This window comes from Geotrypetes seraphini, chromosome 8, assembly GCF_902459505.1.
Source record: "Geotrypetes seraphini chromosome 8, aGeoSer1.1, whole genome shotgun sequence".
Lineage (NCBI taxonomy): Eukaryota > Metazoa > Chordata > Amphibia > Gymnophiona > Dermophiidae > Geotrypetes > Geotrypetes seraphini.
Window position 1 is genome coordinate 164,956,670 of NC_047091.1, and position 16,740 is coordinate 164,973,409.

Consider the following 16,740-nt stretch of genomic DNA (forward strand, 5'->3'; position numbering starts at 1 on the left):
TGTGGAGCAATAAAACTTCCAAGTTATTCTACACTTTTCTTGACACTTTCAATGAGGCAAATGCATCTAGCAAATGGGCACAAGTATAGGGAAACCAAGCCATTGTGACATCACCAATGAGATTGGTTCTTAGGCACTGGTGGAATGAGGCATTGTGACATCACAAGAGGAGGGGCTGCTGAAAAGTTCTCAGCCCAGCCATGGAACATACAAGTTATTCCACACGCTTCTTGTCACTTTTCATTTCATTTCATCAATGAAATGAAAAGTGTGGAATAACTTGTGAGTTTCATGGCTCCACATCATTTTCTTCTTGGTTAGGACGAGAGCTTTTCAGCAGCCCTTGGTATTTTAGGACAAAGGAGCAGGAGAAAAGTGCTAGACTAAAAATGCCAAGCCTTTCAAACAGAGCAGCTCCCACCCATTGGGAGAGAGTATATCAGCAATTGTGTGTGTTCTGCCAAGGGTAGGTAGTGGTCCTGGATTCCTTGTAGGTTCTGACACCTTTTATTGTAAAAAAAAAAAAATTTCCAGAGCTCTTTAGAAACATGATCATTGGAGACCACAAAAACCCTACATGATGTCCAATGCTTACACAGAGGGTTTTTTTGAAATACCTCACAGGGAAGTCAAAAGAAAAAAGGGTGTGGTCTTCCACACATTGCACGTTCCGATGAATCTGATCTTATAAAATATGCTAAACATCTCATTCAAATGCCTGTGGACTCTTGTTTTCAGCCTCCCTCTTGGAAAGAGAGCGTTCTGGGATTTAGAAATTTGACACCAAAGGAACTTGCGCTGTATCCTGGTTACAGGTATGACAACAGGAGATTTGAGATCATTTTGAATCTGTCTGTTGGAACACTTTTAGAACCGTCTCTCACCTTTCATACTTTTTGCAATAGGGCCTGTGTTCTTCCACTGAAGATATAAGTACAAAAGAGCTACTCTTCTTCTGGGTCAGACCAAGGGTCCATCTAGCCCAGTATCTTATTTTGAGCAGTGCCCAATCCACTCTTACCAGCAGGGGTCACTGTTCCCTTGCCAGAAACCAATCTTGTTATGGTAAAGTGTAGCCAGAGAGCTTGTCTCAACGGGCGTAGGGTAACACGGGGCTGGGAGGCCCATGTCGCCCGTTGAGACAAGTTGGAGGGGGTGGAGTGTTGTTGGGGAGCGTTAAGATAAGAAGGATAGGGCAGGGGATTTTCATGCCAAAAAGCTGCAAAGGGATTGGGCACGAGAGAGACAGCGCGGGGGCGAGGTTATAAAGCCTTGGAGGACTCGGCTCCTTCCAGGGTCCTCCAGGACGGCTTTTTTCCCCAACCCGCTCACCCGTGTTTTGGGTTGGTGATTGGTAGCTCGGGAGGGCGGTTCTCCCGAGCTACTGGGTGCTGGGGCTCATCCGACAATGAGTGGTGGGTGGGCTGGGAGGCATTCCCTGGGGGTCAGGTGACCCAGTTAAAAGGACATGAGGTCATGCCACCTCTAAGACTCTTGCTGTTTGTGGCAGGGTCGGGGGCAATATATTGCTGTGTACACCTGGTAGCTCGGGAGGAGCTTGCTGATGTTAATTGATGTTTAATTTGTTAATGGATGTTAATATATGCAATGTTAATTTATTTGGTATTGTTGATCAATAAATAGAGCTGTGGCTATTTTCCATAATTGAGTGTGTTGACTTATTAGTTAGTGGGGGGGTAATGAGTGAAGGGGTGGGGGTGGTTGAGGGCGACAATAGAAATTATCCAGATCTCACGGTTAATATAGCTCTCTTAACACAATTATGCACCAAACAAGTACCTGGCAGAGATCCAAAAAGTGGAATTTAGCAAACTAATAGGGTTCCCGGATTTTTCATAAAAAACTAATGTATTCGTACATTTGAAGTTGGCTTACTCATGCCTAACAATTCATAAGAAAATGTAATTGTCCCACCGATATTACCCTAAATGTAGCACAGAACCTGTCTTAATAACTTAGGCGAAAAAACTAGGAGGAGGGTACATCATATATTGTTAACAGTTCTCAGTGCATAGGACCTCCCATAACCTATGTTATCTCAGGCCCACATTCTGCTCTCATGGTATAATCATCTATACTAGTTCCTTCTTCCCTTCCCTTAATCATCCAAGACCAACGTTGGATGAGCAGCAGCCAATTTAAGATAAGTGTTGCTGGGTTCATAGTCAGTGGCGCGCAAGACGCCAGCGCGCTGACAATCCAGCGCCGACAATTTGGCGCAAGACAGAAGCGCGCGGGGGAAAAAGTAATTTTTAAAGAGCTCCGACGGGGGGGGGGGGGGTTGGGGTGGCAACCCCCCACTTTATTGGTTAGTGTTCGCGCTGCTGTTGGAGGGGGGTTGGAAACCTCCATTATAGCGAAAATGGAACTTTTTCTGATTTTTTTCGGGAAAAGTTCCGTTTTCTCTATAATGTGGGGGGTTTCACACACTCCCCCGCAACGGCAGCACGAACACTAACCAATAAAGTGTGGGGGGGTTGCCATCCCAAAACCCCAAGTCGGAGCTCTTTAAAAATTATTTTTCCCCCCGCGCGCTTCTGTCTTGCGCCGAATTCTCGGCGCTGGATTGTCGGCGCGCTGGCGTCTGGCGCACGATTATCCCGTCACCGTGTTGCGGTCGTACTGATTGAACCAAAAGACCCTTTATAAGGCAGTTCTTCAATGAATTAGTTTTTTAACATGAAGAAGTAGTAATAGTAGTAGTGTTTTATTAATAAAATTGAGTACTATCGGGAATAATAATAAAAATTGGCCTATGAAAAATTAGTAAAACTAAATAGTAAGGTTTTGAAGATTAAGGGAAGGGAAGGAGGAACTGGTATAGACGATTATACTGTGAGAGCAGAATGTGGGCCTGAGATAACGTAAGTTATGGGAGGTCCTATGCACTGAGAACTGTTAACAATATATGATGTACCCTCCTCCTAGTTTTTTCACCTAAGTTATTAAGACAGATTCTGTGCTACATTTAGGGTGGGACAATTAAATTTTCTTATGAATTGTTAGGCATGAGTAAGCCAACTTCAAATGTACGAATACATTAGTTTTTTATGAAAAATCCGGGAACCCTATTAGTTTGCTAAATTCCATTTATTGGATTGGATTTTATTTAGGAAGATCCGCTTACTGTATCTTTGGCTTTCAAATAAGAGATCCAAAAAGTAGCAAGATTTCCATACTGCTTAATGCTAAGGATAAGCTTTCCCCCTGGGGCTAAATAGCATAGAACAGCGATGGCGAACCTATGGCACGCGTGCCAGCTGTGGCACGCGAAGGCCTTGCAGCTGGCACGCGGGAAGGTCCACAATAGAGAGCTGCACGGGTCGCGGGGATCACGTAGGGAAGCCTCCGAGGGTCGCGGGGTTCCTGCGGGGCTGGATGTATTAAGTCGTGCGGCTTTTCTCCCTACCTGCTCTGCTTGCAGCACAGAGCCGAACGGAAGTCTTCCCGACGTCAGCGCTGACGTCGGTAAACAAAGCCCTCCCTCCCTCCGACGTCTGCGCTGACGTTGGGAAGACTTCATTTCGGCTCTGTCCTGCAGGCAGGGTAGGTAAGGAGGAGTAGCCTCGCGGCTCGAGTGGCTTCCAAGGGAGGGGGGCGGTCCGCCCTGCCCCACCCCGTGTGCAGCACAGCCGGCCAGGTCCCCTTACTTTTGTGGAGCTAACCCGACCGACCGACAACAGCCCTGGTCCGACAAACCTCCCTGCCCTTAACCGCGAATCTAAATTACCTTCTTACAGCAGCTGTAAGAAGGAAATTTAGATTCGCGGTTAAGGGCAGGGAGGTTTGTCAGACCGGGGCTGTTGTCGGTCTGTCGGTCGCGGAAGCGCCACAAAAGTAAGGGGACCTGGCCGGCTGTGCTGCACACGGGGCAGGAGAGAAGGAGGGGGGAGAAGGACGCTGAAAGCACTGGGGAAGACAAAGGGGTGAAGAAGGACGCTGAAAGGCAATGGGGAAGACGGGGTGGGGGGGGAAGGACACTGAAAGCATTTGTGGAAGACAGAAGGGGGAGAAGGACGCTGACAGGACATGGGGAATACGGGGGGGGGAGAAGGACGCTGAAAGCACATGGGGAAGACAAAGGGGTGAAGAAGGACGCTGAAAGGCCATGGGGAAGACGGGGTGGGGGGAAGGACACTGAAAGCATTTGTGGAAGACAGAAGGGGGAGAAGGACGCTGACAGGACATGGGGAAGACGGGGGGGAGAGAAGGACGCTGAAAGCACATGGGGAAGACAAAGGGGTGGAGAAGGACGCTGAAAGGACATGGGGAAGATGGGGGGTGGGGTGGAGAAGGACGCTGAAAGGCCATGGGGAAGACGGGGGGGGGTGGAGAAGGATGCTGAAAGGCCATGGGGAAGACAGAAGGGGGAGAAGGACGCTGACAGGACATGGGGAAGACGGGGGGGAGAGAAGGACGCTGAAAGGACATGGGGAAGATGGGGGGTGGGGTGGAGAAGGACGCTGAAAGGCCATGGGGAAGACGGGGGGGGGGTGGAGAAGGATGCTGAAAGGCCATGGGGAAGACAGAGGGGGGAGAAGGACGCTGACAGGACATGGGGAAGATGGGGGGGGGATAAGGACGCTGAAAGGAAATGGGGAAGAGAGAGTGAGGAGAAGACACTGGCAGGGAAGAAGACAGAGATGCCAGACTATGGGGGGAGCGGAGGGAAGAAGATGGGTGCAAGACCAATTTGGAAGGGGGGAGAAAGGGAGAGGCACAGTAACAGAGCAAATGGAAGACGCAGAAGGAAGAGAGACAGTGGATGGAAGGAACTGAATGAGAACATGAGGAAAGCAGAAACCAGGCAACAAAGGTAGGAAAAGAATTCTATTTCTTTTTTTCTTTTTTTTTGCTTCAGGATAAAGTAGTATATTAGTTGTGTTGATAAAAATTTATAAACAAAAGAGGCTCTGGTAGAAACCCGTTTACAAAGTGTGTATTCTTCCCAATTAATATTTCCAAATTAATAAAGTCTTTTTGCTTATTTGTAAATGGGTTTCTACCAGAGCCTTTAATTCAGTAGCATAATTAAATGAAATAACTATTTCTGAAGTTTATAGGGACGGAGGGGATTCCTCACGGGGACGGAGGGGATTCCTCGCGGGGACGGAGGGATTCCTCACGGGGACGGGTGGGATTCCTCACGGGGACGGGTGGGATTCCTCGCGGGGACGGGTGGGGACGGAGGGATTCCTCATGGGGACGGGTGGGATTCCTCACGGGGACGGGTGGAGACGGGTGAGACTTTGGCGGGGACGGGTGGGATTTCTGTCCCCGCGCAATTAAGATATGCGGCGCGGCGGGAGGCGAGTGTGCCGGTGTCTTCTTTGCAGCTCACCTGGCAACAGGGCCGGCATTGTCCCGGTGGGCCGCGGCCCATCCTCCTGTGCTGGCTGCAGTCCTGTGAGTGGATGTTTAGCCTGCCTGTCTTCCCCTTAGTATCCTATGAGCCAGGCAGTGTGTGAGGGGGAAGTGGGGGGAGGAAGAGAAGCTTCACACTGAGTCTGTCACAGGAACTCAGTGAGGCTGTAGTGTGACTCCACATGTGACATCTGTAATCAGGAACAGTTCCTAGTGCTCCCATGCTAGAGAGGTGAGGATATGGGGGGAAGTTAATGTGTCTAATAATGTGCTCCTCTGTAAAAACCTCTGTATCTTCCATGGGGGACATACTAAATTCGAGGAAATAAAAAAGCTGCTTATGATGATTGCATAGAGAAGTTCAGTAAGCTGAGAGGAGGGCTGGGCTCTCTGTGAACAACCAACACACTAATCCTCTGCGCTGTACCTTATGGAAAGCTCAATATAGCAAAAAACAGTAAAGTGTATATGTGGCCCTTCACAGTGCTTTTGTAAACATCATAATAAAATAACAAAGGCTCCAATAATGAAAAATAAAAGTCCTTTTCCCATATACTCAGGTTGCACAAGTCCGGTTTTCACCCGGACAGTATATTTTTTGACCAAAACGGATGTCTACAATTAGTAAAATTCTCCAATCACATATTTTTTTATGGGGACGGATTTGTATACAGCACTTCATTAGATTTTTTTTATTATACAAATTTTATCTTTTTGTAGACTTGAAGTCTTGAACAAAGAAAATGAGTACAGCAAAAAAAGCAAAAACAGATAGTGGAAGACCATTCCAAGAGGCCTGGACAGAGTACATATGGAGTGATTGAACGCAGTGGGAAAGCATTGTGTATTATGTGTAATGAAAGTGTTGTGTCTCGCACATCAAGTGTCAAACGTCACTTTGAGACCAACCATAACAGTGTTGCTGAACTTGGTTTAGCTCAAAGAAAAGAGTTCCTTGTAGGAAAATTAAAGAAATATCACTCCCAGTCTCTTAGTTTTAGCAACTATCTTTCAAAAACTAATCATCTTACAGTTGCCAGCTTTCAAATTTCACTGTGCATGGCAAAACATGGTAAGCCCCTCTCTGATGGAGATTTTATCAAAAAGGCAATTTTGGCTGGGAGTAATTCACTCTTCCATGATTTCCAAAACAAGGATAAAATTGTGCAGCGCATCTCTGAGATGCCGCTAAGCAGAAATACTGCAAAAGATAGGGTTCTGCGAATGGCTGCTGATGTTAGTCAACAGCTTACTTGTGACTTACAGAAAGCACCCTTCTACTCCATGTGCTTGGATGAAAGTACAGATATTACTAACCATGCAAGACTAGCGCTCATTTTGCGTTATGCTACTGGTGACATCATGAGAGAAGAGCTGGTAAAACTGCTGTCTTTGCCTGGAAGAACACAAGGGATAGATATCCACAATGCTGTGATGGAGGCTTTTTCATCACTAGACATAAGTCCAGAAAAAGTAGTTTCAGTTACTAGCGATGGAGCACCTAGCATGGTGGGGACAACATCAGGATTCATTCATTTCTTTGCTAAGGAAGCAAAACATCCACTGATTCAATTTCACTGCATAATACATCAAGAGGCTCTCTGCGCCAAAGAAAGCAGCAAAAAACTTGACGATGTCCTCAAAGATGTAACAAAAATGGTGAACTTCATCATGGCGCGTGCTCTTAATTTTTGACAATTTCAAGCCCTTCTTGATGAGGTTCAGGCACAATATAACACTTTACTGATGTACAATAATGTCCGGTGGCTGAGCAGAGGACGAGTGTTAGAGAGATTTGTGGCCTGCTTGGAAGAAGTTAGGCTATTTATGAACGAAAAGGGGGAATACTATCCTCAACTCACCAACATGGCCTGGCTTACCAACCTCATGTTCTTTACAGATTTTACTAACCACTTTAATGTACTAAACAAAAAATTACAAGGCATGGGAAAAATAGCAGAAAGCATGTTTAGTGACATCAAAGCTTTTGAGAGAAAATTGCATGTTTTTGAAAAAGACCTTGAGAGTGGACAGCTAAAATATTTTCCCAACCTAAAAATACATTTGGATAATTCTACAACATTTGTGGACAGTCATAAAAAACACCAGGAAATCCACAAAGCATATTCCACCATTGTAGCCGAAGCAAAGGAGAATTTTAGTAAAAGATTTTCTCAGTTCCGTAAGATGGAGACAACCCTTTCATTTATAACTTCCCCAGAAAAGTCCACATTTGAAGATCTTGATCTTTCCTGCTTACAGTGGTTGGATATTCAAAATTTGGAAATGGAGCTACTGGAATTTCAAGAAAGCTCTATCTGGAAAAGTAAATTCAATGACCTGCGTGCGGCTCTTGAACGTATTGAGTGTGAAAGGGTGACAAATGAAATCATTGCTAGCAGTTCTGAAAATAAAATCCTAAAAGCGTGGAATTCTCTGCCAGACAATTTTAAGTCCATGAAAGCACTTGGGATTGCTCTTCTTACTTTGTTTGGGTCATCCTATGCTTGTGAGCAGCTGTTTTCGGCTTTGAATCATATAAAATCTGATGCTAGAAACAGATTAATGGATGACATGAGTGCTGCATGTGTTGCTCTGAAATTAACGCACTATGAGCCAAGGATTGACAAGTTATCAGCATGCATGCAACAACAAAAATCACATTAATTTTTTTCAGAGCATGCCCAATGCATATGTTTACATGAAGCAGTGTTTTCAGTTTGCAGTTAAGACACTTTCTAAGTTATTTAAATATTATTTAAAGATGTTATTTAAAAAAGGGACTTTACATGGCCCTGTTGTATTCCAATCTGGAATTTCCAATAAAAACGGTTGGTTTAATTGAAAGCTCTTTTGTTTTCTTTACATCATATTATTAGAAATGTAATGATTTAACTATTTTCTAATTTGATTATAAATTTTACAAAAAAACAAGTATAGACTCTTTGGGAATACACACCGAGTCTTGACACAGTTAACAGTTTTAAGAAGTTTATCTTTTTTTTTTACTCAGGATACATTTGACATGTTATGTGAATAATACATTTAAAATATATTGTGTAACTGAATCAAATTCTTCCTAAATTCATTAAATTGAATGAAATCATTAAAACATTATAAATTGCCAATAAATTGAAATGAAAACCAAAGGATTGTGAATCAAATTGATTCTCTGACAATACAAAGATTCCAACCTTAAAAAATGATGTTACATAGTTCAGGCAACTTTATAAAGAGTTTTTAGATACTAAAATCTTGTTATTAAGGTTTAATTGACGTGCTGGCACTTTGAGGAAATTCTTTGGTTTTGTGCGGCAGTTTGGGCACTCGGGCTCAAAAAGGTTAGCCATCACTGGCATAGAATCTTGCTACTTACTTTTTGGAGACTTTGCCAGGTACTTCTGGCCACTGTTGGAAACAGGATACAAAGCTAGATGGGCCCTTGGTCTGACCCAGTAGGGCAGCTCTAATGTTTTTATTTCTTCACTAAATCCCCATTTCAGTCCTGAAGTCTTAATATTTCACAGTATGTTGGGTAGTACTGAATTTGCCTACAATCATTCATTTTGCCTGGTTGCTGTAGGTTGTGTGTGAAGTAGAGGTCTGCATGGGAACGGGGATCACGGGAGTCCCGCGGGTCCTGCGGGGTTCCCGCGGAAATTCCCCCTAACCCACGGGACTCCCACAGGGACCCCCCTCTGGCCCACGGGACTCCCACAGGGATGGAAGGCTTTGGAAGCAGGGTTCGTCCATATAATATAATGGACACGTTAGCTTTAGTAAAAGAGGGGGTTTATAAATTAATTACCTGAACAGAAAACAAAAAAAGGGTTCCACCAAAGAGATTCCACAAGGAAAACAGCAGCGCAAACACAAAAGAAACTGTGGAATTGATGATCCTGTCAGAAGTAATTGCTGCTTTTTATGGGGACGGGCGGGGATGGAGGTAATTCCTTGCAGGGATGGGTGGGGACAGAGAGGATCCTGACGGGGATGGGTGGGGACGGACGGAGAGAATCCTAGCGGGGAAGGGCGGGGATGGGTGGGATTTCTGTCCCCGTGCAACTCTCTAGTGTGGAGCACAACAGAAAAATCCATCACCTTTTTATTTTGCTGAGGGTTATCTCGGTGTGTATCATCCAAGTGAAGGTCTTAGGGTCCATTCTCTGTCATCCCGTAGAGCTGAATGCTTGTTCTCAGTATTTTGAGAGCAGAGGGGTCTAAGAAGATCTAGACTCCGCTTTGAGACACCTAGAACATTTTCAAGTGGGAGACATCTCCTTCCACTGACGGTGGAAAAAGATTCCTTTATCTCCTCTCATTGAAAAACTCTAGGGGTGCTGAGTACTGACCACGGCAGTCCTCTTTTTAGCAACTATCCTTATAAGAAACCCAAATTATAAGCAGCTGAGCCTTGCCCCTATAATGAGTTTAAAATCAGTGGGGTTGATTTTCAAAGCAATTCAATAGGTCAGGAATAGCTCCTGGCTGATTAAGTCCCCTGTTTGGAGCGAACCAATTATATTTAGCGGCACTTAACCATTTAGCGCCCCTGAAAATAACCGGTTTGCGCCAAACTGAAAACCGGCTGTTCTGGGGACGGAGTTGGCACTTGACTGGCCAGGCTAACCGCATAAATAGGACCGCATGCAAGTCGGTCAGCGTTAGCCAGCTCCAGAAGCCCAGAAATCCAATGCCAGAGCCCAGACATGCCCTGGCATTGAATTTTCAAGGTTAACACTGATTGCCGCCGGCTGACTATCGAGCCCTGTATTTATTACGGCAATCGCTTCTCTTTTATTAATAATATCTTTGAGCCCCTGCCCATTTTGAGGCTCATTTGTAATGCACACACAAACAAGTTACGCACTGGTTCTGTGTGTACTTCGTTAGAATAATGGCACATGACAAGATTCCACCATTTGTTCTGTAAATACATGCGTGTTTTACAGGTGGGTGTATACATGGGCGGAGTTTGGGTGGGACTCGCATGCGTAACTAGTAGCATAGTATGAGTTACATGTGTGTCGGCAGAACTAAGATGCACATACAGTAGCTCTGTGGCGAGTGTAAGTTCTCGCATATGACTTATGGGTGCACATTTTCATTGTTAAGGTGATGTTCTGTCCTTTAGAGAATAGATTCCTACCAGGTGCCCTCTGGGTACGTATTTATAGACACCCAATTATAGAATCACCCCTATAAAGAAGAAGTATTTGTATTATGTGAACCGACCTGCACATCTAGAGTCCAGGATTTACACTATCATTTCATGCCTGTGCCTGAACATTAAAAGCTCATTGCGGAGAATGACACGGACAAGTTCAGTCTACAAGCAGTGGAATAGTAAAGGGAGGGGCGTGGGGGCATCGGCTCCTGTCTTCCTTTCTACCCCCCTCCTTCCCGACCTCCTCCACCACGTGCGTGCGACCCTTCCCTCTCTTTAATTTTCCCGGCCGAGCAGTATCACGAATTTGCCGCCCGCGTCGGTGCTGGCTGTCTCTGACGTCACTTCTGGATCCCATGCCTAGGAAGTGACATCGTAGGGAGAGCCGACACGACGTGGGCAGCGAGTTTGTGATGCTGCTTATGCTGGGAAAATTAAACGTTGGGCGGTGCGGCAAGGGGGGGGGTGGAGAAGAGGGCGGGGATAGGGCCATACTGTCCCCGAGCACCACTCAGCCTCGCTACGCCACTGTCTACAAGCTGTCTGACCTTTCTTCCTAACTTTTCTTTGGTTGTAGTTACGGCTGGTTTAACACTGCATTGATGATCGAAGGAAAGCGCTACTTACCTTGGCTTATGAATAAGTAAGTCCCTTCTTAAAAAAGTGCTCTCGTTAACATTTTTCAAACTCGGTTTTGCGAAGGTTTGCAACCAGGACGTTAGTTTGGCCAATGAATTATGACTTCGTTTTCACGCCAATCGATATTCAGCCCGTGGCACTCGGCCCTTTCTAAAGTGCTGATTGCCGTGGGCAGGATTAGGTCCGGACATTCAGGCCCAAATTCTGTAACCAGCGCTTAAAGTTAGGCACCTATTTTGTAGGCGCTCACCTAGATGGGCGCCTATCTACATTGAATAACAAGATCAATTAAGCTTTTTAATCGGCACTGATTGAAACATAGGCGCCTATCAAGAAAGCGCGATTCTGTAACTAGGCGCCTCTAAAAATTTAGGCGGCCTTCAAAAAAATAGGCGCTATGCATGTTAGGCGTGGGTGTGGCTACGCGTTAGGCGCCTTCTTACAGAATCACTGCTCTTAAGCGTGCTTAAGCGCTCGCATGGGTGCCTAACTTTTAGTTGCGCCTAGAGCTGGCCTATTTAATGGGCGCCTCCAAAATAGGTACCGCTCAGTGTGATTCACTAAAAAGGTGTCAGGTCAAAAGCGCGCCGGGACAAAGGCGCGCGCAGACAATTGAGCGCAGCGCGGAGGCGCGCGCCACAGAAAATTACAGTTTTTACGGCTCCGACGGGAGGGGGGTGTGGGGGGGAACCCCCCCACTTTACTTAATAGAGATCGCGCCGCGTTGTAGGGGGTGTGGGGGGTTGTAACCCCCCACATTTTACTGAAAACTTCACTTTTTCCCTGTTTTTAGGGTAAAAGTTAAGTTTACAGTAAAATGTGGAGGGTTACAACCCCCCCACAACACTGGCGCGATCTCTATTAAGTAAAGTGGGGGGGTTCCCCCCCACACCCCCCTCCCGTCGGAGCCGTAAAAACTGTAATTTTCTGTGGCGCACGCCTCCGCGCTGCGCTCAATTGTCTGCGCGCCCCACAGAGGTCAGAGTGGAATATCTGTGCCTGACCTGCTTTTCGCTTTTTAAGTGGGGCATGAGCTTCTCCTGCCCAACTGAATGATGCTGAATTCATTTATTTAGGTTTATTAACTGTCTTTTTTATAAAGTGATTCACCCAAAGTGGTTTACAGTACATTAAATGGTAATCAGGGAATCTTGGGTATTTTCCCTGTCTGTCCCAGTAGGCTTATAATCTGTGTGTCGTATCTGCCAGCCTCTTGGGTCCCCATCGGTCCCTCTGGTTACCAGCCTTTTGGCTCCAGCCAGTCACTCTGATTCCTCTGCTGGTTACCACGAGTCTTCCCCACTGGTCAGTTTTATTACCTTTTTGGCACTTAAGACACATTTAAAACAGGTCTAGCTCCAGATATCTAAGTTCCATCCTGGAAGTCTTGGGAAAGGTTCAATTATCACTGAAAGACATCTAAGTGCTAAGTACACCCAAAGCCCACCCATAACACACCTCCAAAATGCCCCCTCGAACTCTGGAGGCACAGCAGCCAAGAAGCCTAGCAAGAAATCCACAAAGTCGGCTTCAAAATTCAGCACTTGGACATTATGGTGAGAAAAATGTCCGAGTGCCGATTTATGCAATTTTTGGACATGGATGTTTTAAAAATGCCCCTAATTCTGAGCCAGTTAAAATTGTAGCTCCCTGATCAAATTATAATTATTTTTAGCAGTCAGTTTGCAAATATTTCATTATCAAAATGTGTCTAACCCTAGCTTGCGATTAATTGCTGAATTTTTTCTTAAAGGTTAAAGGAACGGGGAGTCCAGTTCTTCCTCAAGAAGATTGAATCCTTTGAAGAGGTTAGTTGGAAGTCAGTTCTATAGATCGGCTGGGTGAGGCTCTGAGTGGGTTTTTCTGGAAATGTGGACCTGCCCTGCTCAGGACATTTTTTTCAAGTGAAGTCTTCAGACAAGTTGCCACACAAAACATGTCTGTTTTCCATACCACTCAACTCTTCATACGCTAGAGGTTTACTTACCATTGCCAGACAGAATTGCAGCAGGCAAGAACAGGAAGAGAAAATGCAGAACGGGGGAACTGGAAGAGCAGGGAACAAAAAATCATTTATTTTTTTTTTTTTAATAAAAGAGAGTATCAAGGGGATTAACTTACTTGACTATTAAGACATACAAGAGCTGAAGTGGGTAATAATCTTTAACCTATTTTCTCAAAACTCCACTTTCAGCCAGGATCCCTCCCTATTGTGCTATCCTATTTGAATTGTATTTCTAACCCATTTTACCATTCGTTACTGTATGTTAACGTGTCTGTCACTCTAACTTATAATTTTAAATATGTCTACCGCTTAGGAACCTGATGAGCGATATATTAAATTTTAATAATTTTTTAAAATTAAATTTATTAAATTTACAATTTTTAATAAACTTGTTAAAGACTACATTTTACCTTGTGATGGGTGAAGTAATTATTCTAGTGAAGGAATCCTGGAGGCTCATGAATAAACAGAGCCCAAGATAATAAGATAGAAATTGTAATCTATATATATAAAATCGGAGGTATGTATGTGTGTATGTATGTATGTGTGTGTGTATGTGCCGCGATCACGCAAAAACGGCTTGACCGATTTGAACGAAACTTGGTATGCAGATCCCTCACTACCTGGGATGATATGTTCTGGGGGTCTCGCGGCCCACCTGCACACGTGGGCGGAGCTACAAACATAAATTCAGATTTCACCCATTCATGTCAATGGAAAAAATGTAAAAAGCTGCCATTCTCACAGTAATTCAAAAACGGCTTGACCGATTTGAACGAAACTTGGTATGCAGATCCCTCACTACCTGGGGTGATATGTTCTGGGGGTCTCGCGGCCCACCTGCACATGTGGGCGGAGCTAAAAACAAAAAATCAGATTTCACCCATTCATGTCAATGGAAAAAATGTAAAAAGCTGCCATTCTCACTGTAATTCAAAAACGGCTTGACCGATTTGAACGAAACTTGGTATGCAGATCCCTCACTACCTGGGGTGATATGTTCTGGGGGTCTCGTGGCCCACCTGCACACATGGGCGGAGCTACAAACAGAAAATCAGATTTCACCCATTCATGTCAATGGAAAAAATGTAAAAAGCTGCCATTCTCACTGTAATTCAAAAATGGCTTGACCGATTTGAACGAAACTTGGTATGCAGATCCCTCACTACCTGGGGTGATATGTTCTGGGGGTCTCGCGGCCCACCTGCACACGTGGGCGGAGCTACAAACAGAAATTCAAATTTCACCCATTCATGTCAATGGAAAAAATGTAAAAAGCTGCCATTCTCACTGTAATTCAAAAACAGCTTGACCGATTTGAACGAAACTTGGTATGCAGATCCCTCACTACCTGGGGTGATATGTTCTGGGGGTCTCGCGGCCCACCTGCACACGTGGGCGGAGCTACAAACATAAAATCAGATTTCACCCATTCATGTCAATGGAAAAAATGTAAAATGCTGCCATTCTCACAGTAATTCCAACTACCTGGGGTGATATGTTCTGGGGGTCTATCAGCCCACCTGCTCACGTGGGCGGAGCTACAAACAGAACATCAGATTTCACCCATTCATGTCAATGGAAAAAAAGTAAAAAGCTGCCATTCTCACAGTACTTCAAAAACGGCTTGACCGATTTGAACGAAACTTGGTATGCAGATCCCTCACTACCTGGGGTGATATGTTCTGGGGGTCTCGCGGCCCACCTGCACACGTGGGCGGCGCTACAAACAGAAAATCAGATTTCACCCATTCATGTCAATGGAAAAAATGTAAACAGCTGCCATTCTCACAGTAATTCAAAAACGGCTTGACCGATTTTAACGAACCTTGGTATGCAGATCCCTCACTACCTGGGGTGATATGTTCAGGGGGTCTCGCGGCTCACCTGCACACGTGGGCGGCGCTACAAACAGAAAATCAGATTTCACCCATTCATGTCAATGGAAAAAATGTAAACAGCTGCCATTCACACAGTAAATCAAAAACGGCTTGACCGATTTGAACGAAACTTGGTATGCAGATCCCTCACTACCTGGGGTGATATGTTCTGGGGGGTCTCGCGGCCCACCTGCACACGTGGGCGGAGCTACAAACAGAACATCAGATTTCACCCATTCATGTCAATGGAAAAAATGTAAAAAGCTGCCATTCTCACTGTAATTCAAAAACGGCTTGACCGATTTGAACGAAACCTGGTATGCAGATCCCTCACTACCTGGGGTGATATGTTCTGGGGGTCTCGCGGCCCACCTGCACACGTGGGTGGAGCTAAAAACAGAAAATCAGATTTCACCCATTCATGTCAATGGAAAAAATGTAAACAGCTGCCATTCTCACAGTTATTCAAAAATGGCTTGACCGATTTGAACGAAACTTGGTATGCAGATCCCTCACTACCTGGGGTGATATGTTCTGGGGGTCTCGCGGCCCACCTGCACACATGGGCGGAGCTACAAACAGAAAATCAGATTTCACCCATTCATGTCAATGGAAAAAATGTAAAAAGCTGCCATTCTCACTGTAATTCAAAAACGGCTTGACCGATTTGAACGAAACTTGGTATGCAGTCCCTCACTACCTGGGGTGATATGTTCTGGGGGTCTCGCGGCCCACCTGCACATGTGGGCGGAGCTACAAACAGAAATTCAAATTTCACCCATTCATGTCAATGGAAAAAAATGTAAACAGCTGCCATTCTCACAGTAAATCAAAAACGGCTTGACCGATTTGAACGAAACTTGGTATGCAGATCCCTCACTACCTGGGGTGATATGTTCTGGGGGTCTCGTGGCCCACCTGCACACGTGGGCGGAGCTACAAACAGAACATCAGATTTCACCCATTCATGTCAATGGAAAAAATGTAAAAAGCTGCCATTCTCACAGTAATTCAAAAACGGCTTGACCGATTTTAACGAACCTTGGTATGCAGATCCCTCACTACCTGGGGTGATATGTTCTGGGGGTCTCGCAGCCCACCTGCACACGTGGGCGGCGCTACAAACAGAAAATCAGATTTCACCCATTCATGTCAATGGAAAAAATGTAAACAGCTGCCATTCTCACAGTAAATCAAAAACGGCTTGACCGATTTGAACGAAACTTGGTATGCAGATCCCTCACTACCTGGGGTGATATGTTCTGGGGGTCTCGTGGCCCACCTGCACATGTGGGCGGAGCTACAAACAGAACATCAGATTTCACCCATTCATGTGTATGGAAAAAATGTAAAAAGCTGCCATTCTCACAGTAATTCAAAAACGGCTTGACCGATTTTAACGAACCTTGGTATGCAGATCCCTCACTACCTGGGGTGATATGTTCTGGGGGTCTCGCGGCCCACCTGCACATGTGGGCGGAGCTACAAAAAGATAATCAGATTTCACCCATTCATGTCAATGGAAAAAATGTAAAATGCTGCCATTCTCACTGTAATTCCAACTACCTGGGGTGATATGTTCTGGGGTCTCTCGGCCCACCTGCTCACGTGGGCGGAGCTACAAACAGAACATCAGATTTCACCCATTCATGTCAAAGGAAAAA

General features: G+C 45.2%; 1 protein-coding gene across 4 annotated transcripts in view; it reads left to right on the forward strand.

Annotated features, from left to right (window-relative positions):
* Positions 1-16,740, forward strand: part of DAO (D-amino acid oxidase) — a 57,810-nt gene that overhangs the window by 25,424 nt on the left and 15,646 nt on the right. For all 4 annotated transcript variants that reach the window (XM_033953692.1, XM_033953691.1, XM_033953693.1 and 1 more), the window contains exons 4-6: positions 739-815; positions 11,130-11,195; positions 12,945-12,999. In XM_033953692.1, coding sequence (XP_033809583.1) covers positions 739-815; positions 11,130-11,195; positions 12,945-12,999 — 198 coding nt within the window. The remainder of the gene's footprint in view (positions 1-738; positions 816-11,129; positions 11,196-12,944; positions 13,000-16,740) is intronic.